This window comes from Lygodium microphyllum, unplaced genomic scaffold, assembly GCF_053477565.2.
Source record: "Lygodium microphyllum isolate KBCC unplaced genomic scaffold, Lygodium_microphyllum_v1.1.10 scaffold_261, whole genome shotgun sequence".
Lineage (NCBI taxonomy): Eukaryota > Viridiplantae > Streptophyta > Polypodiopsida > Schizaeales > Lygodiaceae > Lygodium > Lygodium microphyllum.
The window spans coordinates 36,196-59,779 of NW_028229742.1; the positions used below are offsets into that span (position 1 = coordinate 36,196).

At 43.8% G+C, this 23,584-nt stretch overlaps 1 protein-coding gene across 6 annotated transcripts in view; it reads left to right on the forward strand.

Annotated features, from left to right (window-relative positions):
• LOC148008221 (calmodulin-binding receptor-like cytoplasmic kinase 2) overlaps positions 1-23,584 on the forward strand; it is a 57,659-nt gene that overhangs the window by 30,822 nt on the left and 3,253 nt on the right. For all 6 annotated transcript variants that reach the window (XM_087674399.1, XM_087674397.1, XM_087674398.1 and 3 more), the window contains 2 exons: positions 17,457-17,625; positions 17,730-17,819. In XM_087674399.1, coding sequence (XP_087530525.1) covers positions 17,457-17,625; positions 17,730-17,819 — 259 coding nt within the window. The remainder of the gene's footprint in view (positions 1-17,456; positions 17,626-17,729; positions 17,820-23,584) is intronic.

A 23,584-nucleotide genomic window follows, 5' to 3' on the forward strand; every position in this document is an offset into this window, starting at 1 on the left:
CATAAGCCACAACTTAACTATCCTGCACATGAATAGCCCAAATACTATTACTACATGCATCACACTGAACTACAAACGGCTTCCTTAGATCAGGCAACACAAGCACAAGATCGGAAGTCATCTTTTTCTTTAACTTTTCAAATTCTGAAATTTCTAATGTTGTCCATGTAAATGACACATCCTTCTTTTGTAAAGCATGCAATGGAGATGTGATTTCAACAAATCCATGTACATACTTCTTGTAGTAAGAACATAAACCCAAGAAGCTATGGATCCCATGCACTTTTTCAAAGGTGGCCATGATCCTATTACCTCAAACTTTGGAGGGTCCATAGGAATATCATTTGCTAATACAATAGAGATGAGGCATTGCATTTTCTTCTTCCCCATGTGAATGTCCATACTGAGAGGCATCATTATTGCTTGATTTCATCCCACTATATGGAGACATATTGCTATAATTTCTCAGCTGAGCAAAAATCAGCACTAGCACAAAGCTTTGGCTTGCAATTAGGTGCCTCGGGCTCACGAAATTAGGGGATTGAGTGGTATCCTAGCAATGAAATCATGAAACCAACCATCCTTCTTCAAGAGGGTGGTAATTCATTGATCAAGCACTAAATTTCAACAATCAGCAAATAAACATAAATTGAAATGTACAATTTAGTTTAATTATCTTGGACATTGGACATTTGACATCTTGTTGGCTCCGAAATTGGTGCCCCTTTCGGTATCTCTTTAATTTTAATTGCTAATGGATTGAGTTGAAGTTGAGTTTCCACAATCTTCTTTGTTGATCCAAAAGCCGCTTGTTGTACAAAAAATCGGCAAGCAATTTGGGCCAATTGCCTCTTGATTTTCACCTAGGACTTGCACAAATGGAACCACCAATTGGCCAAATGTTGCTTCAATTCACAATGCCCGGCATTTGAAATCCTTGTCAATTCCATGAATTTTAGGTACTGATTTCTATGTACGATGCCTTTTTTGTTGGCATGGATCCTGAGGTGGCTGCTGAACCCTAATATTTATAGAAATTTAGAGTTTACAATAGAAATCCCTCTGTTATCTATAAAATATGGCTGAGTTCTTCTAAGAATGGTTGGAAAATGCCGAGATTTGTTGAGAGAAGGACCGAAAGAGCTGTAGAGAGAGAAATTCCAGAAATTCTTCGTGGAGAATCTCCAAAATTGACAGCTGCCCTCCTCGGATCAGCCCCAAGGCTGTTGCCTGCTGCTTGGAGAGTTCCAAACTGCTATCGCTTGTCTCTAATTGCTGTCGCCAGGAGCTAGAAGACTTACTAATGCCGTTGCTTGCTCTCCTTGGCCTCTTGGTTGCTGTCTCTTGCCTCCAATGGATGGAATCGGTGCCACTAGGTTGTGATACTTTTTGCAGTTGCTTTCCTTATTTACTTATATAAATATTTTATTTTTCTTTTGTTTAGTTGCTGTTGCTTTTTACCCCTAGAGTTCTCTTGGATTAAGCTAGGATCTTTGCATGGCCAGAAGAGGCAACCATTGGGACAAATTGGACTAATGGTTTGTTTGAGCCTTAGGACCGGTTCCATATTGAACGAGCACTGAAGAATAGAATGCTAGTGGTTTGGGACTGTGTGCTTAGCCATTGGAGACGGTGCAAGACAATGAGCGTGGCCAAGACAGAAGATGCATATGTGAGAATGCTCATGGAATAAAAGTCACCGTAACTGAGCCACATTACACTCTTTGATGTGGTTGGAATGATAAAAGTTGCTTAGAACAACTTGAGGAATGCAGGGGTCACCATCCCTAAAATTTAGGGAGTTACTATTTTTGGACCCCAGAATTTGTTCATGTCATTACCTTTGTTTTTGCACGAGGATTAATTCTCTGGTCGTGACGAGGTCAAAATTTGCATCGATTATGGAGAATTTTAGACCGGAAGGTTTAAACGGGAAAATTGTTACATGCATGCCATGTGGCACAAATTTCCAAAAGAGAGAGAGAGATCATTTAAAAAAAACGTAATAGGCATAAGGGGCAGATTCGAGAATGAATTTTGGAGGAGTTGAGGGCAGATTGCTGCAAGTTTATCAGCTATGGAGAGCACTTCTTTGTCTTTGTCTCATGTACGGAGGTAGAGCTTGCTCCCTCTGGTCAACTCTCTCACTATTCTCAGAGGAAATGCTCTGCACGATGGGCTGATTCCATTGAAGGTACAGTTCTGTGTTTTCTTTGCACTTCCGCTGAGGCAAGAGCCTCACTGTCCAGGTTCAGGAGCAGCTGTTGGCTTCTCCAATGCAAGAACTAAAGAAAGTGATGACCATGCCACACAGGAGCAGGGTTTTTCAGCTCTGATTTAGTGCTATTTGTGGGACTGTTTTACTATTGGAATGATGCCAGGCTAAAAGGGGTGTCGTTCTAGATATGCTAGATAGTAAGAACAGTGAATACAAATTTTTGCAGACCGCAATTCTGCACATGAATCATTGAGTTATGGTCACAGAAAATGCTTTCTAGAAAGGGATGTTGTTTTGGATATGCTGGACAGTAAGAATAGTGAATACAGAGTTCTATAGACTGCAATTCTGCACATGAATCATTGAGTTATGGTCACAAAATGTTTTCCTAAGAGGAGACAACAATTCTGCATATGAATTATTGAGTTATGGTCACAGAAAATGCTTTCTTAAAAGGGATGTTGTTCTGGTCATGCTGTATTATCCTTATGCAGTTGGGATTTACTTAGAAAAGATGAAAACCAACAGTTCACAGGTTATGTATTTTGGAACATTTCATTTTTGTAACTTTCCATCTTTTAATTGATAAAAAAATACCGAGAGGGGCGCCGGTCTTCAGGGCCAATCTGGTGTTGAGCGAGGGAGTGAGGTCTCTATTTGTGTGTGTGTGTGTGAAAAGACTAGGTATTAATTGAAGGAACTACTGCTTTATGTGAGTCATAGACCGGTTACAATCAGGCTTGAAAATTGATCAATAGCTCTCTCTCTCTCTCTCTCTCTCTCTCCCCCCCCAAGATGAATGATTACAAAACAGCCTCCAAAACTAAAGATGTTTTGGGTGCGTATGTGGGAAGCGAGAGGGCGACTTTCCCATTGGGAGTTATTCTATGGATGGGTGGATTTGATTAGTCGAGTGGCTTCTTAGAATGGTTAGGATTTGGAGTTGAATGATGAGTTCCCAAGATCCAAGTCTTAGAACCCGGCATAGCACCATTGTAGTGGGTTGGTGTGAGACTATGCCCTATGGGAAGAGGGATCATTGTTCCACTCTCCCTCATTTCTTACTCTCATTGAACCAAGTGTAATGTTTGCCCACTTTGAGCTTTTGATGGATCACGCAATAGTGATTTTTTGCGAGGTAGACCCAAAAGCAACTTAACTATCTAAGCTTGTGTGTTCCATGGGAATTTGGGATTCAAGTGGTGATACTTAGGACAAGTGAAACTAGGCGACTAACCAATGTTACTTCTTGGGTTTCTTAGGCAGGTACGTCTTAGTGAAGTATGCATAATAGAATCACTAGTGTAATTGGGATGACTAGGCATAGGCACGGATAGCTATACTATAAGCATGGGATGAATATCCCTATGTCTAAGTGGCCTAAGGAGTTTTGGTAGGCACACTTTAGCCATGGGATAGATATCCTTGCATTGAGTGGCCGAAGGAGTCACATAGAATGTAGAATGTACAAAAAAACTTTGAACAATGTTCCTAAGAAATTTGGGGCCAAAGATGCATTCGTGTTGGGTGGGATATTTCCTCAATTTTCCTTGACAAGGGAAAGGCATTTTGAAATGGCACTCACTTGAGGGAAATGCCAAAGGGAATAACTTCATTTTCCTATGCACTCATTTTATCATTGTCTAACTCATCCATCACTCGCGTGTTTGTTCATGCTCCCTGTATTTTGACTCGTGCATGTGAATTTTGTCTTCTTTCTCAACTCCATAGTAACATGTGACAACAATTTTCTAGCTTCCCATGTCCAATCCCATTCTGCTACTGTCGTGACCTCATCTTCATGTTAGAGATCATTTTCCTACTCTTCCGCCTTTTCTTGGCTGTGTTTTCATGTTCCCGTTTGACTCTTGCATCTTCTTCTTTCTCAACTCCATAGTAACATGGGAGACCCATTTTCTAGCTTCTTGTCCTAGTCCAATCCCGTTCTGGTATCATTGCAACCTTGTCTTCATGGTGACAAGGGATGATAATTCTTGTCTCCATCACCGTTCCGGTTCCCATCCTTGTTTCCAAAACCTGTCCAAATTACTATGCTTAACTTGATGCTCTCCGTTTGCAATCTCTTCTCTCAACTATCTCTATTAGCTCTCCTCTCTAATCTTTGCTCTCCTCAACTCTTGCATTTTTAGAGCTTTCCCCTTCAATCAACTCTTTCTCAACGTGTTTCATAGAAAAATAATTAGAAATTATTATATGTTTCTTTGATGTTGTGCTCATCCCCATCTCCCTTCCCTAGCTTTGCTATTCCCATCACCATTCCCTTCCTTATTCCTTGTCCTTATTTCTAGTTTCATGTTTTTATGCGGAGGGTAGAGATCTAAGGGGCATGAGGGGATGCCCAACATGGGCACACAAAGATAACAAGTTTGCTCATTTGTGGGTAGGTTGTAGGTGCATGATGCATGCGTGGTATTTTTGGCAATGGAGCACTAGGGTGTTCAGTGGCGGGCACCTGAGATGAATAGGATATATAGCCTAAAGAAGACCTGACACCTAGATGGGGAGGGTCTAAGCTAACTCGAGGAAAGGAACTTGAACCTAGATTAGAGTTTCTAGATCCTAAACCTACAGTGTGAGAAAAGGAGAAAAGTTTGGCAACAGAGCACTAGGGTGTATAGTGGCAGGCGCCTAAGATGGATAGGACATAGGCTAAAGAAAACTGAACACCTAAATGGAGAGAGTCTAAGTCAACTTGAGGAAAGGAAAGTGAGTCTAGACTTAGAGTTTGTAGATCAATGTCGTTTATTCGGTACATCTCTTGCATGCAAGCCTCACTCTAGGTTAGATGAGGACATAGGGAGCTCCGGCACTATCATAGTCTGTTAGTCTATCCTGTGCGTCAAATTTTTCCATTTACAAGCAAGTGGAGATTGGGGTATCTAGGTCTTGATCATTACATGCATTGTTTCTTCAGCTTGTTCACACTGCACATAGTCCACTTTATGAGCCACATGACAGCCTGGGCGGCATCTCTTCCACACATAGGTGGCCAGTTTTGCTTATGCACCAGCTTTTGGCAGCATTTGGTTGGCCTATTTCACACCTCATGCCTATAGAGGCAGCCACTCACATGCCTCCATCGTTCACAGTCGAACAGCCATCATTTTCCTCATCATCCTCAGTCATATTCTCATCTTCTGCCTTCAGTCCCTGGTCCCCTTACTGACGTGGCATTCACGTGCACTGCTGACTATTCACAGCCTTGTATTTGCATTCAGATCAGAGTGTTTTGCTTCTTTTTCTTTTGCGTTTTATCTTCTCTTTTTCTTCTCGCTGTGTTCCTTTCCTTCCATTGTGCACTCTTGCATGGTATCATTGCCAAGAAGAGTGATGAAGAGCCTTTAATCCGCTGCATTTTCTATTACCTATAGCTCCCCACATTTGTGCTTGCTAGCCGGAAGATTGAGAAGCTGCAAACTCATATATATTTCAGCCTGCAACATACATTGACCCTCTGCCTTGTGGATCATTATGAGCAACAAAAGGCTGCAGATGATTTAACAAGCATTGCAACCTCATAAAATTTCCTAGATCCAGCATAGTATATGTCAAAACCAAAAAAAAAGCAGCCAGGTTGACCAGCCAATTCATGTTGGTTTTCTTCTATACATATGATATCTGGATGTGTATTTGCATGCAATGCCATAACAACCTCCATCTACATTACAGAGGCCTTGTACGTATACAAAACACACTTTTGTAGGTGCAAACATGAGGATTTAAGAAGAGGCAAAGGAGCATCGATTTATTGCCATAACATCAGAATCCTCTTGCACACTAAATAATACTATTCTTGATCCAATTCATTCACATTATAATCAGTCAATACTTCTTTCTGTTGGGAATAAAGGCCCTCGTGCCTTTTAATATGCTCGGGTGTGAACACACCCTTAGCACTTGTACTTACACATATATATCTATCTAAGAACCTAAAGCAATACACTCGTCATTGTACCTAAAGATTGTGCACTCTCTACTCTGCTCTCTCACTCTGTCTCGCTACTGCTAATGAACATTGACGGTCTCAATCTTCGTGCACCCCGTCACTACAAATTGGTATCAGAGTGGGCAAGAGACAACTCAGGTGTTGCAGAAGTCCCAGGTGGACTCGACAAGTAGGAGTCAGCAGTCGACTGGTGCAGAAGCGACTGCAGCCGAAGAACAGCCAAGGCGACTAGCAGGGAGCAGGTGAAGTGACTGCAGCTGGCGAACGATCAGCGGGTGACTAGCAGGGAGCAGGTGAAGTGATTGCTGCTAACGAACGATCAGCGGGTGACTAGTAGGAAGCAAGGGTTGTAGCGTGGCATCTGACAAACAATAGATGGGATGGCAGCCAGGGCGTGACGGTCGATGAGGCGAGCTGCACGGCGTTGACGACAGACGCAGCATGGTTGAGCGGGTCATAGGTCCAACGCGTGGCAACATGGTCGAGCGGGTCAATAGATCCCCTGACAACTTTAAAAAAGAATATCAAAATTTTCCTAAAATGCCTTTTGCCCCCTTTCCTTTGTGGGCGTTCGCGCTCATAAGCACATATGCAAATTTGTGTTAAAATTTGGGGCTTTTCCCAAATTTGTTGCCTAACACACATTGCAGTGATCTCTGGACCAAAATTTGCAGACATTGAATGCACAGGCCTCAAAAATTTTTTGGCGATTCTCAAATGCAGGCTTAATTCCATGCAATTTGGACATCTAGCACTTGGAAAATGTTGGGGTTTTTGCTGAAATTGCTCTATTTTGGCAAAATTGGCATGTTCCATGCATGTCAAAGACAATGCAGATATGTGGTTGATGCTTTGAGCACAAAATTTTGGGGCTTTTGACCGTGCTTGTCAAGTTTTATTCCCGTGGGTACAAGTACAACAGAAATTGCAGCTAAAATTTGGGATTTCTCATGTAATGAGATGTATATGCCCTTGGAACAGCTGTAATCAGTTGTGGAATGCTGTAGCACATGGTTTGGTGCTTCTGAAAATACAATTACAGATCTGAAATCTCTGCTTCTACGTGGTCATTTATTGCTTGTTGGTACTTGTTTGCACCTTCGTCACTTGTGTGACAGTTTGGGCCTGCAGTTGCTGAATTTTTTGGTCACACTTGGGCTGAAAATCATGGCTGGCAGCAGTGACAGTAGTAATCTCATGCACATAAAGAAGCTTGAAGGAGCACATAACTTTGCAGGTTGGTAAAAATAGTGCTACAATATCTTGTTGCAAAAGCAGCAGACAAAGCCGATTAAGACCAAAGGGGCAAAGCCTGCAGATATGGAACTGTCAGAGTGCAGCGGTGCGGAAGCGTAGGACTGAGAGAGAGAGAACGCAGAGAGAGAAGGGAGAGAAAGAGACAGTGTACACTGAAGATCTGCTGTATAAAGAATGCTGGATACAAAGATATACACGGGCGCAGTGCGCTGGACTGCGTGTCTCCACCTCGACGATGCGACCTGCTGTCCACCTCGAAGTCTGCTGCAGTCTGCACTGTCTGCTGTCTGAAATCTGTGAACAGAGACAGAAATCTGCACGGCACCGGTCTGTAACCTGCGACAGAGAATAATAGCCAGACTGCTGAAAACGTCAGCAATAAATAGGCGAAAAATCACCTAGAACGGGGCGCCAAAATAGGGCGCAGCTAGGAATAAAATGGCTGCAGGCAGTCGGACTGCCACGTGGCAGTCCGACTGCTGCAGGTCCGACTGCAGCAGTCCGACTGGACTGCATCTGCCTGGCTGTACCTGCCTGGCTGTGATCCTCTCTAACACCCCCTCTCAGAGCCTGGGCAAGGCAGAAGCCTGAGGGATCTGGAATGTTGCCGAAGTAGAGCCTGAGGAAGCGCCTTCGTAAACAAATCCGCAAGATTGTCCTCCGTCTTGCAATACTCCACAGTGATGGTCTCATCCAGAAGCTTTTCTCGGATGAAGTGGTACTGGATCTCAATGTGCTTCGTCCGGGCATGAAAAATAGGGTTCCTCGCCAAGGCAATGCAACTTTCATTGTCACATCGCAGCAATGTAGGACGAGTCTGGGGGCACCCAAGCTCCTCCAACAATCTCCGAAGCCATACAACCTCGCATGTGGTGGAAGATGCGGCCCGATACTCCGCCTCAGTAGACGAAAGGGCTACCGTGGGCTGCTTCTTGCTACTCCATGAAATAACACTGGCACCCAAAGTAAAGCAGTAACTTGTTGTAGACCGCCTGTGGTCTACGTCACCGGCCCAATCTGAGTCGCTCCAACCTGCAAGTACAAGATCTGACCCATCTGTCCCTGCGGGGTAATGAATCCCCAAATCAGACGTCCCCCTCAGATACCGAAGTATCCTCTGAGCAGCCTGCCAAAGCACCGTCTTAGGTTCACTCATGAACCCTGCCAAGAGCCCAACAGCAAAACATAGATCAACCCTGGTGTTGAGAAGCCAAATCAAAGACCCTATCAACTGTCGATAGCGGGAAGCATCCTCCAAAGGAGAAGCTGAGTGGGAAGTGGCCTTCCAGTTCGGATCCATAGGAGTAGAGAGGGCTCGACAATCTTCCATCTCAAAAGACACCAAGAGCTCCTGTACATATCTCTGTTGGGAGAGAAAGATCCCCCTCTGAGACTGAAAAATCTCATGTCCTAAAAAGAAATGGAGTAGCCCCAAATCCGTCATCTCGAACGTCCGATGTAAAGCTGACTTTGTCTCCTGGACCTGTTGTGCATCATCACCTGTGACAATCAAATCATCAACATATAATACAAACAGCACACAACCATCCTCGGAAGTGTGAACATACAGCTGCGGATCGGCCTTGGACCGCCGATATCCCAACTGAGTCTGGAGGAACGAATCAATCTTCTCGTTCCAAGCTCGCGGGGCCTGCTTGAGACCATACAGGGCCTTCTTCAACCTGTAGACTTTCCCATCTGAAGAACCAAAGCCAGGAGACTGCTCAACGTAGATCTCCTCCTTCAAATCACCATTCAGGAAGGCCGACTTCACATCCAGCTGATAAACAGGCCATCTCCTATGGCCAGCCAAAGCAAGAACAGCTCTAATGGTTGCCATACGAGTTGTAGGGGCAAAGGTGTCATGGCAGTCAATCCCTGGGCGCTGGGCAAAACCCTTAGCAACAAGGCGAGCCTTGTGCTTATCCAAAGTACCATCACTGAGATATTTGGTCTTGAAGACCCACTTGACTCCAATCACCTTCTTCTTCGGGGGGCGTGGCACAAGTGACCAAGTGCCATTCCTCTCAATAGCCTCCAACTCAGCTTCCATAGCTTTCTTCCATGGGGCGGACTGTAAAGCCTCTTTCACGGAGGTGGGCTCTCGATCCTGCATAACTCGGGACATCAAACAATAATTGGAGCAAACAAGCTCCGAAGAATGCGCCTGGTGCCTCCGTGACCGCCGCGGACCATCCTGCGGTCCCCACTCCTCAGGAACCCCCTCGATCCCTGAATCACGGAGTGTGTCACGGGCCCAGCGAGGAGGAGGCCGAACCTCCCCTCGTCGTTCTCCATCAGTAGAAGACTCTGGAATGTCCACCGGTGGTAACTCCTCAAAAGGATCCGGTGGAACAGTAGACTCTGTGTCAGAAACAGAATCATAATCAAACGGCACAGGCTCCAGTGGAACTGTAGAAGGAGCCAAACTCTCCCCTAGATCTCCAAGAACGGGATGCTCCTCACCCGTTGAAGAAGCCGGAACCTCCACAAACCGCACATCACGGCTAGTATATACATCCCGCTTGACGGGATCATACAGTCGGTAGCCTTGGGACTGGGAGCTGTAGCCAACAAATACCTGTTTTCGGGAAGCCGCTTCAAATTTGTCATGGTGAGCCTTGGGAATGTGAACATAGGCATCACACCCAAAGACCCGAAAGTAAGAAACATCTGGCTTCATCCCAAAATAAGCCTCAAATGGAGTCATCCCTTCCACGGCCGAAGTAGGGGATCGATTAAGAATGTGGACTGCAGTAGCCACAGCCTCGGCCCACAGAACCTGAGGGGTCTGTCGGTGCTCCATCATGGTGCGCGCCATCTCGATCACACTGCGGTTCTTCCGTTCGAGAATACCATTTTCTTGAGGAGTATTGGTATTGGCAAACTCCTGGTGAATTCCTCTATCTGTATAAAACCGAGCAAATTCATTAGACACAAATTCACCTCCCTTGTCGGATCGCAAGGTCTTCAACTTCCGGCCTGATCGGTTCTCCTCAAAGAGAAGCCAATCCTTGAAGTGCGATAAAGCTTCTGACTTTAGTGCCAAAAAGTAGGCCCATGTCATCCTGCTATAGTCATCCACGATCAGCATGAAGTACGAGCTCCCACGCAGAGACTCATTCCTCATAGGGCCACATAGATCCGTAGATACTAACTCCATCGGTGAAGTAGACCGCCGCGAAGCTGTGTGGGGAATGGCATCCCGATGCTGCTTCCCCCGTATGCAGGAGACACATGGCTGCTGGCTCACCACTATATCCAGCAACCCTCGAACAAGCTGTCCATGTGACGCCTTCCGAAGATAGTCATAGTTCAGGTGACCAAACCTAGCATGCCATAATTCAGACTGTGACTGTGAGGTAAGAAGAAGAGTGGAGAGGGCAATGGAAGACTTCAGTTTGTAAATGCCGTTCTCCTCATATCCAGATGATAGAACCTTCCTCGATTCACGATCAAGGACTCGCACAGTAGAACTGTCAAATTCCACTAAAAGACCAAGGGAGCAAATCTTATGAACTGAAAGGAGATGGTACCCCAATCCTGGTACATGCATAACCTCTGAGGTATGGGTGCCACCTCGTCCATCCGGAATAAGCTGCATCTTACCCCGACCTGCAATAGAAACTGAAGAGCTGTCTCCAATGAGAACCTGCCCACGCGAAGGTCGCAGCTGGGCAACACCATCTGATGAAGGAGTCATGTGGCGTGAGGCACCACTATCAATAATCCACTCTCGAGATTGGGGAGCCGCCATCGCAGCATCAGAAGCATTCGGTGAAGCGTCCTCAATGACAACTAAGTGTAGAAATGCAGCTGATGAGGGTGCAGCCACCGCTCCAGAATCCTTGGTTTCCTTCTTCTTGGTGTCCTTCGAGTCTTTGTCAGGGCAATCCTTCTTCCAATGGCCAGTCTTTCCACAAATATGGCATGTGGAGTCTTTGTCCTTGTCCTTCTCCTTGTCCTTCTTGGACTTGTTATCCCCCTTCTTCTTCTTTTGGTCCTTCCCCTTCTTCTGAGAGGCTTGACCTGTCAACGCCTCCGTCTTGGAAGCATTGTGTCCCTTTAACTGTTCCTCTTGGTCCAAGACCATAGAAACCAACTCTTTCCACCGAAGAGTAGACTCTCGCCCCGAAGCAATAAGGGCAGAGTAAAATGTACCGAATCGTGGCGGCAACTGGGACAATAGTGTGATCGCCATGTCTTTAGAGGAGATCGGCTTCCCCGCATTCTGAACCTGCATCTGTAGCTGCCGTAGCTTGTTAATGTGTTCCCTTAGCGAAGAAGACTTATTGACGGACAAGGTCCGCATCTGTACCTCCAAAGAAACCCTCTTCATCAGGGTCATCCGATTGTACATTTGATCAAGCTCCAGCCATATCTCACGAGCCACCGTCAAGTGCTCGATGTGAGCGATCACGGCTGTAGTGCATGATAGAAAGAGAAAGGATTGAATCCTGGCATTCAGTTTGTCCCAATGAGACTGGGCCCTGGCCAACTCCGCACGAGCATCGGAAGAGAGTTTGGACTCATCTCTTACCGAAGGCCGGTCAATATCTTCCTGTATCAACTCCGCCAAATCATAGGACTCCAGAATGGCCAACATCATAACGCGCCAAATGCGGTAGTTGTTGCCGTCGAGCTTCTGATCTGTAGGAAGAGCCGGTAGGACAGGCACCTTCCGGTCCATAATCGCCTGGAACTCCAAGTCCATCTCTGTAGACATCTTCACCTGCAATGCCTTCTCAAACGCAAAAGCAGCCCCCTCTGACTGGGTAAACTCAGCCTGCTAAGGCTCTTCCGCGTCCCGAAGCTTCTTCACCCGCCGGAGGCGATGAAAAAGCAAAACCTGCACTTTTAGGTTGAAAACTCAAACTTTCTCCGCGTCAAACAGCAGTAAACAGCAGCAAATCCACCACCTGTACTCCTTTCCTGTGTGCCCACACTCGTTTCAGCCTTGTTCCAAGGCGTAGCCCTCTTGTCTGCCCTTAAACGCAAAAAACGCAAATTTGTGTCGCGATGGAAACTCCTCTTCAGGTTGATTCTGCGCTCAGTCAGCCCTCAAACACTGCTCTGATACCATGTCAGAGTGCAGCGGTGCGGAAGCGTAGGACTGAGAGAGAGAGAACGCAGAGAGAGAAGGGAGAGAAAGAGACAGTGTACACTGAAGATCTGCTGTATAAAGAATGCTGGATACAAAGATATACACGGGCGCAGTGCGCTGGACTGCGTGTCTCCACCTCGACGATGCGACCTACTGTCCACCTCGAAGTCTGCTGCAGTCTGCACTGTCTGCTGTCTGAAATCTGTGAACAGAGACAGAAATCTGCATGGCACCGGTCTGTAATCTGCGACAGAGAATAATGGCCAGACTGCTGAAAACGTCAGCAATAAATAGGCGAAAAATCACCTAGAACGGGGCGCCAAAATAGGGCGCAGCCAGGAATAAAATGGCTGCAGGCAGTCGGACTGCCACGTGGCAGTCCGACTGCTGCAGGTCCGACTGCAGCAGTCCGACTGGACTGCATCTGCCTGGCTGTACCTGCCTGGCTGTGATCCTCTCTAACAGGAACAGGATGGTTGGGATGCATGCTCAACCATCGAGCTATCGATTTTTGATGCCTTGTTGTTAAACATTGAAAGTTTGGATTTTGCGTATGCTATTTGGACTCGACTGGAAGAACTGTATGCACAGAAGAGTGCTCCAAGCAAAGTGTATTGGCTGAAAAAGCTTATGGATTTGCGTATGAAAGAGGGTACAGCAATGTCTACTCACTTGAGTGAGTTTAACTCCATTTTCAGCCAGCTGGTTGCCTTGAAGTTCTTGATTGATGAAGAATTTAAGGCTACATTCTTGCTTTGCACTCTTCCAAAGAGTTGGGATACATTCAGGATTGCTATGAGCAATTCTAATGCAATTCTTTTGTATGTTGATGTAGAGAGTGCTCTACTCATGGAAGAAATGAATCGGCAGAATAATGCATCCAGTAAGTCTTCTATTGCTTTGCATACTAGGGGCAGATCACAACAGAAAAGCAAATCTGATAGCAAGGGACATAGTAAATCACGTGGCAAAGATGTTGAATGCCATCATTGTGGCAAGAAGGGTCACTTTAAACGTGATTGCTACAAATGGAAGAAAGAGAAAGGAGAGGGCAAGAAGACAGATGATAGCAAGGAAGAGAAGAAAGAGGATTAACCTAAGAAGAGTAGTGTCAAAATTGAAGAGGTGAATGTAGTCACTCATGACAGTGACAGTGGGAATGACGTACTCTTGGTCTCTTCACACGTTGGTGCATATGCTTTACTTGTAGATATTGATGATGATATGCATACCTGGATTCTCAATTCAGGTGCTTCTTTTCACGTCACCCCTCATTGTGAGTGGTTCTCTGCCTATATAGGGGGTCGACATGGTGGTTGTCCATCTTGGGGACAACTATGCATGTGACATTGTAGGTATTGGCATTGTGCAGTTGCAGTTTCAGCATGGCTCTGTCTTCACACTTCAGCATGTATGGCATGTACCTCAACTCAAGAAGAGCTTGATTAGCACAGGGTAGCTAGATGATGATGGTTTTCATACCACCTTTGGTGATGAGAAATTGAAGATCTGTAAGGGATCTAGGGTTATTGCCAAAGGTTGTAAAAATGATACTTTGTATCCTCTTCATGTATCTAGTGTAAGTGATCATGTTGTTGCCGTGACCAAGCAGCCAAGTGTTTCTTTGTGGCATGGTTGGTTGGGACACATGAGTCAAACAATAATGAAAGTGCTTTCTCGTTTGGGTTACTTGCCTTGTCTTCGTTCTGCTGATTTTGAGTATTGTGATCATTGCGTTTATGGTAAACATGCATGAACATCCCATAAAAAGTCTCTTTCGTTGAAATCTTCTCCTTTAGAGTTAGTACATTCAGATGTATGTCAGATGCTAGGATTATCTTTAGGGGGAAAGAAATCTTTTGCCACCTTTGTCGATGATGCTACAAGAAAGGTATGGGTTTATCCTATTCGTAGCAAGGATGAAATGCACGACAAGTTTAAAAAATTCTTGGCATTGGCTGAAAATCAGACTGATAAGACACTTAAGTGTCTTTGCTCTAACAATGGTGGAGAATATGTGTCCAAGGCCTTTCAGGGATTTTGTGACAGCAAAGGGATAAAGAGGAAGCTCACTGCTCCTCATAATCCACCCCAAAATGGAGTTGCAGAGTGTATGAATTGGACCAGATAGGATAAGGTCCGTATGATGCTGTCTCATATTGCATTACCCCATGGTTTTTAGGTAGAGGTTGTTATGATAGTCGTACACTTGATTAATTGGTTACCAAACAGGTCTTGTTGGGGGGGGGGGGGGGAGGGGGAGGGGGAGTTCCCCAAGAAGCGTGGTCGGGCAAGCCACCTTCATATACTCACTTGAAAGTGTTTGGTTGCGAGGCTTTTGTGCACATTTATAAAGAAAAACACAACAAACTTGAGTCAAAGCTCTGTAATTGCATTTTTCTAGGATATGGTGACGAGAGTAAAATGAGGTATAGATTATGGGATCCCGAGAAAAGGAAAGTAGTACGCAGCAATAATGTTATCTTCGGAAAGATTGCATGCATAAATAGCCTAAAAAGACTGAGGAGGTCCGTAGGGTTGTATTGCGGGAAGAAATACCTTTTGGACAGCAAAATGTGCCCGCTTTATAGCAGCAAAATGTGCCTGTTGTATAGAAAGCAATGGACAGATAGGACAACAAGAAATGGTATAAAACCATCTTGTCAGAAATGGAATCTTTTGAAAAAAATGGCACTTGGGACTTGGTGTAGTTGCCTAAAGGGCAGAAAACACTTCCATGCAAATGGGTTTACAAGATGGTCACTTCTGGTTCCTCACCAAAGTACAAAGCAAGATTGGTTGTGAAGGGGTACAAGCAGGAACATGGAATTGACTTTGATGAGATCTTCTTCCATGTAGTCAAAATGACTACATTGAGAACCATTTTGGGCTTGGTTGCAGCTGAAGATATGGAGCTCATATAGATGGATGTAAAGATTGCATTTTTACATGGTGATCTGCATGAAGACATATATATGCAGTAACCTGAAGGGTTTGTGTAAAAAGGCAAAGAGAAGATGGTATGTAAACTCAAAAGGAGTTTGTATGGGTTGAAACAAGCACCAAGAGAATGGTATCATAAGTTTGATACATTCATGCAGTCTCAAGGTTTCCATAGAAGTCAAGTGGATCACTGCTTGTACACTAAGAAGGCAGCAGATGGCAACTTGATTATCTTGGTTCTGTATGTAGATGACATGCTGATTGTTGGCAGGGATACTCATGCCTGGGACTCACTGAAGCAAAGTCTTCATGGCAGCTTTGACATGAAGGATCTTGGTGATGCAAATCACATTCTTGGCATACGAATACTCAGAGATAGGTCGAAAGGATTGCTCTATCTATCTTAGTAGGAGTATATCTCCAAGGTCTTGTAGCGTTTCAATATGGAGGGGGGGAGGGGGGGGGGAGAAACAATTGGTGTTCCATTGCCTCCATATGTGAAACTCAGTGCCGAAGACAACCCTACATCTGATGCATGCAAAGACGAAGCACATATAGGTGAAGTACCACTTCATTAGAGATGTACTTGACAGCAAGAGCATTGAGCTTCTCAAAGTGCATACAGATGATAATCTTGCAGACCTTTTCACGAAGGGTCTTCCAGCAGAGCGGTTTGCTCATTGCCGACAGATGATGGGAGTTGGATAGATATATGTATTTCAACTTTGTAGATACCTAGACTTAGCTGATTCTTTTCTTCTCTTAAGGCACATTGCCTTTAGGTGGAAGGTTGTTGGGAATAAAGGCCCTCGTGCCTTTTAATGTGCTAGGGTGTGAACACACCCTTAGCACTTGTACTTACACATATATATCTATCTAAAAACCTGAAGTGGTACACTTGTCATTGTACGCAAAGATCATGCACACTCTCTACTCTGCTCTCTCTCACTCTTTGTCTCGTTGCTGCTAACGAACACTGACTGTCTCGATCTTCGTGCGCTCCATCACTACACTTTCAGTACATGAGCCCATAGCCTTGATACTGGATTGCATCCGTACTTCCTATTTCAAGCTTGTATAGGTCTCTTGCTAAGCATGATCAAATTTTGGGCCACTACCATCCATCTTGAGCACCCCTTCCTTGATCTTTTATTCTTCCTTTGCCTTTGTATTTGATTTCCAAAGAGCGATTTGGACAATGGCAGGAAACTTCATATTGTACAGTGGCTCTGCACCTGATGACTCCGCTGAAATTCATCATGGAGAGTCTCAAAGACATATATAGCATCATAGTTTTCTGTTTCTGCATGATTCAGATTATTGAATTGTCTCCTTTGGAGTCTTGGAACGATCCTATTTTTCATATACTATTATATTATTTTGGGTAGCCACATCTGACTGAAAATGAATTGCAATAGCAGTAAAACAGGCTGCATAATAAGGGGAATTTCACACAAGAGAAGAAGGGAGGACTGAAGGAGGAGAATCAAAGATAGGTACAGTTGCAGAAGTTCCTTTGCAGATTGCCTGGCCAATACATAGAGCTCCTTGAGGGTCTGTCCAGACCCAGCACACTACTCGAAACTATCCCTGTGAGGCCAAAGTCTAATTGCAGCAACACGGAAGGAACAGTGACCTGCTATTGCAGTCAACAGGGCAGCCCAGCATGGGCAGCAGGGCCAGAAACTGACAACCAGATTAGATAACAGCTTGCAAGAGCCAATATGAAGCTTCAGCAAATTTCAGCTGGTCCAGAAACTCTAGTAAACAGGTTCACCAGACAGATTCACCCATGATCACTTGTACACACATAGACACGAATGCGTGCCCACGCAAGGGCACGCATGTTTACAGGAATATGTATGTATATGCATGGATGCATGGATAGAATACTATGTGGTTGGATTTGGTTTTTCAATAAAATGTGTAGCTACAGTTTACTGAGTGATTCATATGTTGGCTGACAGGATATATTTGAGGCAAGATTAACTGACCAGTTTCACAGTGAAGTCAATATGCTAGCAGGAGTGGAGCATTTAAATCTTGTTAAGCTAATTGGATTTTTTGAAGGGGAAGATGAACGAATTTTGGTTCAAGAGTATGTGCCAAATGGGAATCTTCGTCAACATCTTGATCGTGGGTGATGCTTATGTTGCTGAATGTTGTCAGTTTGTATGATTTGTGTGATGTGCCTTATTTGAGTGGTTGCAGTATAAACACTCTAGTGTTATTTCTTGCAGGTGAGTTTGGAGTGGTCTTGGACTTGTTTACACGATTGGATATAGCTATTGATATTGCACATGCCCTTACATATCTTCATCTGTATTCAGGTTTACATGCTTTGTATTTTGATGATGTTAACTGCACATTTTTGTTTGATTTGATAATTTATGATTGTGAATAATTGATATGAATGCTTATGAACAGATTCTTAAGTCATCCTTCACTGTATTTTGAACCTTGCAATACGTTCAATGTTCTTTGTACATAGTATTCATAACATTAAGAAAGTCCAGAGCCATCTGTAGGAGCTGAGGTGACTAAAGTCGCACCCTCCTCTTTTCCAATAGGACTAGCTATGACTCAAACTAATCAATTATGACAAACACAATTTGGATTTATTTCTGGTTACAGGTACATGTGCTGTACAGTTAAGAGGGTATAGACACAAACTTGGGATGAGGTTATAACGAAAACAATGTTTGAAAAACAGTAGTGCAAATTGATTAAAAGGTTGAAAACCGATTCCTTTGGAGACATGGACACTACTGAGACAAAATATTTCTTTTTAGTGTCAGAAAAACACCATTAGATATTGCATTCTTTTGAGATCATTCTACCTCGTGTAATACATGTATCAAGGACAGCAGGTAGTTTGCATAGAGAAAGAATGTATGAACATGAATAGAACATAGTAACTTCAGATAAAAATGCAAAATGCCAAAAAGGGAGAGAAGATGTATGTGATGAATGAATGAATGCTGTGAATGAATGAGTGGAGAAGATGATACAATGTAGATGCTCAAAGAGCCAAGATGTTCACCAACCACTGACTCTCGTGGGAATTGTCTGAGAGAGAGTGCTGGAGAATGATGTCCTCCGTGTATAGATCCTGAGTTCCCCAAATTCGGAGTAGATCGAGCAGACTGGAGCAGAGGGTGATGTGATGTAACAGCTGAGGGCCAGTTGGTGAAGAAAATGACTGAAAATCTGATGATGACGTTGCAGAGAGATCAGAGGGTGTCGAAATCCACAGATGGAGCAGATCCCAGCCAAAATGCAGCATTTGGTGTTGGTCACGGAGGGACTTGAGCAGGTTGCCAGCTGAGTGGAGGTGTAAATGCAGAAGCTGATCATGTCAGTAATTGAGCAGCAAGGGAAACACAGCAGCTGATCAGGTCATGATGGCTGGAAAACCTCTGAACAGGCAGCAATACCAGTTGACGATGAGTTGGCTGCAAAAATGCAGTGGTAGGAGCCACATGCAGGTTGGCAGTGTCAGCTAGCATCAGCCGGAGGAGCAAGTAGTGAAGGCTGGCAGCACCTTTGGATGGTGTAGGTGAGGGTGGACTGATGATGGCTGCACCCTTGTGGGCTGAGAGGTATGAATAGGGATAAATCGTATGATGAGTGGCACACACCAAGTCCCTTCTATAGAACATGTTGGAGCTAGAGGGTTGTACAACAAAATGGCTAAAATACCATTTTGTTAGATACTGTAGATAAGTCTTTGGATAGATGGATGGAGATACTGTGCTTAACAGAGGAGTCTCCTTTAGAGGTTGCAATGGGGATCTAGGAGAGTGGGTTTGGAGGGACCAAATTCCTTGATAGACCATGCATAGATTCCTTTTTTGTTACACCACCAGGCTGGTGAGGAGGATTCAAATGACTAGGATCACAGCACATCTAGCATTTGCATGAACAGGGCATCTCAATTCTCAGATCATTTTGTCAGACTTGTGGAGAAAGATAGATGACAGCTTCAAGCATAGGAAGATATCCCTCTTTCTATGGCTCTAGCTCATAGGAGCTTAAGTTGGCACTTGGCTCAAGTATAGCATGGTCCCAATGGCATGTGCAAGGTGTGGGTGAGCTAGAGATGTAGAGACATTGTCTATGGGAGTATTTTAGAGCTTAGGAGGTATGAGGAGAGCCCTCAAGATGGTCTTTCATGACACAAGAGAGACCATGGTTGTGACTTGGGGGGACTGTCGCTTGGGTCATAGACAGAGGCCTACTATGTGAATAGTTCTCATCATTGGTCAATATCCGAGCTAGATCCTCACTCTAGACTACTTGTAGGCATAGTGGACTTAGGGCCATTATCACAAATGGGAGCTCATTGCTACTATTATTGCTTGGTTCATTTGGATTGTGGGGTGGAGCCATGCTATAGTCCTCTAGGATGTCTCTACTCCACAAACTCGCTCCAAGATTTGGTTAGAGATCATCATACTTTGTGAAAAATGGGAGAGGCTAGTATGTGTTGTGAGAGGATAATGCGGCAATACCTCAGAGAAGTGACCTAACCGTAACTGTAATCTTGGTCTATATAAGGGTGGGAGGTCTTAGTTGTATTTATCCTTTTGGTACATCCATGCTGCAAAAGCTTTGTTAGTGCAACTATTGAAGCTTGCTATTTGCTTCATCTATCCTATCATCTTATCTATGTTGTTGAGAGTGAGGAAGTGAGAGAGTGATAGGTGTGTTGAGTTAGGGATTGAGGGAAAGTGAAGCTCTATATCTTCTTCTTGCTTTTCGTATTCTTCTTCCCATCAATGGTAAGCGGGTTACTTTGGAGTTGTGTGTGACGTTGTGAGATTGCGAGAGGGTGAGGGATCGAGCGTGGTGAAGCTTTTCTCCATCTTTTTTCTCTCCTTTTTCTTCTCCATCTTTTCTTTCATTGTTGGCATACTTGGTGGTGGATGCAAAGAAGTGATGACGTTGGATCATGTTGCTTGGGTCGTGGAACCATCTTCAAGCCTTCAAGCTTGCAGACTACAACGTGGATAGGTAAGATAGGTGGGTTCACTCGGGGTAATTGCGAAATGTGAAATATGAAATACGTTTCATGTGCGAAATGTTTCATCATGGTGAGAAACGCCCAAACGTTTCAATCCAAGGAAGAAAAAGGCATTTCCTTAACATAAGGTTTTGGTCGCGGACCTTTTTCGTCAAGTTTAGTTGGACCATGTATTGATAATCAATGCTTAAGAAGCAACGAATGTTACGAACCAAGGAATATTGAAACGTGTCAGTCGTGGCAACGTGAACTGCTGGTGTTTATGGACGTGGACGTGGACAGCATTGATCGACGATATCACAACTTTGCGATTGGTTGGCTGTGTGTACGGTGTGATCGGTGACAGGTCACGACTCAGTCCACAGGACGACTTGTCAATCAAGATTCCAATGTCCACTAGCTCATGCGCTTAGGTTGGCCCAATTTCCAAATTTCTCTCTCTCTCTCTCTCTCTCTCTCTTTGCATAGTCTTGTTTCTTTCAACTTTGTGACTTGTCCAAATTAGGATTGTAGACTCTCTCTCTCTCTTTCCTTTTCTTGAATCTTCAAATTAGAAACTTAAACATTTTGCTCCAATTACACTAAAATCACCCGGACTCTAGTAAATTTAACTTTAATTTGTTAATTTTGCCCCAATTCTACCAATTTTTGTTCCAATTCTAGGAAATTTTACCCCAAGTTTACATGATTATGCCCAATTTTGCTCAAGCCTGGAATGGAATTTTTTTTCCCCAAACGTTGAAATGTTGGCCCAATTCTTTTCCCAAGTGTGAAAATTGAACATTTTGCCCCGGCTTGAATGTTGCCCAATCTTATTTGTTGGCCCAAATTCTACCTAAAATTGTCCCAAATTTGAGAAAATTTGCTCCAAATCTTTGAATTTACCCCATATGTGAAAACTTTTGCCTCAAATCTGAAATTTCATCTCAATTTCTTTCCCAAATACTGAATTTTGCCCCAGTTCTTTCATTAAGTCTCAAATTTGAACATTTTTCCCCAATTTGAATGTTACTGAACCTAAATATTGATCCGATTCTATCTAGATTTGCCCCAAATTTGTGAAATTTAGAAATTGGGCCCAAATTTGAACAAAATTTTGACTTTGAATGTTTGCTCCAAATCTTAAGTTGATCTACATTTCCAAATATGAAAACTGTATGTCCAAACATTTCCAAATCTGAAAATTGTATCCCAAATCTGAATAATTCAGTTTAGGGATTATCTACAAGTTTCTTATTTCTTAAATTCTGTAGATGCTCAATGTTGCACTCTTTTTAAATTGTAATTCGTCTCTCATCCAAGAAGCACTTTCCACTTAGTTTGATCTAATCCAAGCATTGAAGAAGAAAATCAGCTTGTTGCCTAGAGTTTGTAGAAATTAGGGTTTCAAAACCCTAGTTTTCAGAATTGCAGCAAATCAGCCCTTTGTATATGGTTCAGGCACTCAGTGCGTGTGGTTTGTTTCAATAAATTCGTGTAAAGGTGGAGGGGAACTGGCCCCTCTAAACGTGGTGTTGATTTCTCTCTCTCTCTCTCTCTCTCTCTCTCTCTCTCTTTTTATAAATTTTCATGGTGATAATTGATCGAGTTGGTTAAGTTTAAAGTATTGTCATTCTCATGTTCTTCCCTGCGCTTACAATGTTGCTCTCATGCATGACGTATCACCTTTCATATTTATGCATAGCGACTACTTGTCAAACTTGTTCCTCTTGTGCATAGCGGCATCACTTGCCTCATGCATTGCAGTAGCTGAAGCGTTGTCCTCTAGTTGGCCGGTTAGAAAAGCTGCTCTTATGCATGCCGTATCACCTTTCATATTTGTGCACAGTGACTACTTGTCAAACCTGTTCCTCTTGTGCATTGCGTCATCACTTGCCTCGTGCATTGCAACAACTGAAGTGCTCTAGTCGACCGGTTGGGTAACTGTCCACATCAGTTGTGCACTTGGTATCGTGTTTCATTTGCATGCAACTTCAAAGCTTGGCTTGCATATTTACAGATTGCTTGTAGTCTCCAATGGCAGTTCAAGTTTCTTAACAGCGCTAGTGTTGGATTGTCGATCTCAAGTAGTTCACACTATCACGACAGTGTTTTATTTTTGGGCGGTGGCTCCTCATTGTAGTGGTTTTTATTCCTTGGGCGGATTTTTATATTCCTTGGGCTATGTACATATTGATTGAGGCGGCCTGGTTGACTTGGTGTCGGACTATGTGTCTCTCTAGGGTGGTTGGCCAATGTCTTTTTGGTGGTGGTTGGTCCTTTGGGCAGCGGGAACCAAGGCGTCTCCATGCGACATCCATTGGATAGGATGCGTAGGCTGGGTTTTTATTTCTCTTACCCACTATTCACACATCCTCCTATTACATCTTATAAGTCCTTGTCCACACTCACTTTCGACCATACATTCTTTAATGCCCACGTAGCTTAATTACACTCGTCACTTTGATACTAGATGCACAGAGGCAGATTCATACAAGTAAGTTTATGTGCACACACTCCTTGATGGCAGAGAATAACAATCCATTTGAAGTGACATTAGGCGTATGGTCTAACCTCTGGTCCATTGTAGGATTTTACTCTATTTTCGTGATTTTTGATGGGGACCTAAGGCTTATTCTACCAGCTTAAAAGTGAGTGCTAACTCCCCAATTTTTTGTTTCTCTATTATCTAGTACTCCATAACACTTGTTCTAGTCTTACGATCATAGTTTTGAACAAAGTTGTAACAACTGGCAAAGTGAATAGGTCCATTGGTTGCATTGCTCCATAGGGCATCATGCATATTGACAGGGGCTGCTTTTATGCCTTGTTGACTCAGGTGTTCAATGGTTTCTTTGTACTCTCCTTGTTGTATGAACGGTAACTCTAAGGTGGCAAGAATTTGAAGCCAATCATGTTCATCCTCGAGGCATGAAACATATTTGTTCAATGGCTTTTGTGGTAGGGGATAGATTGTGTCACTACGGAACAAGCTAGAAATAACATCTAGGACGATTGAGGTAGTTTTCTAGCTATTCATTTCAATGCGCACAACCTTAGTTTGGTTTCCCAAAAAGACTAGACCATTGT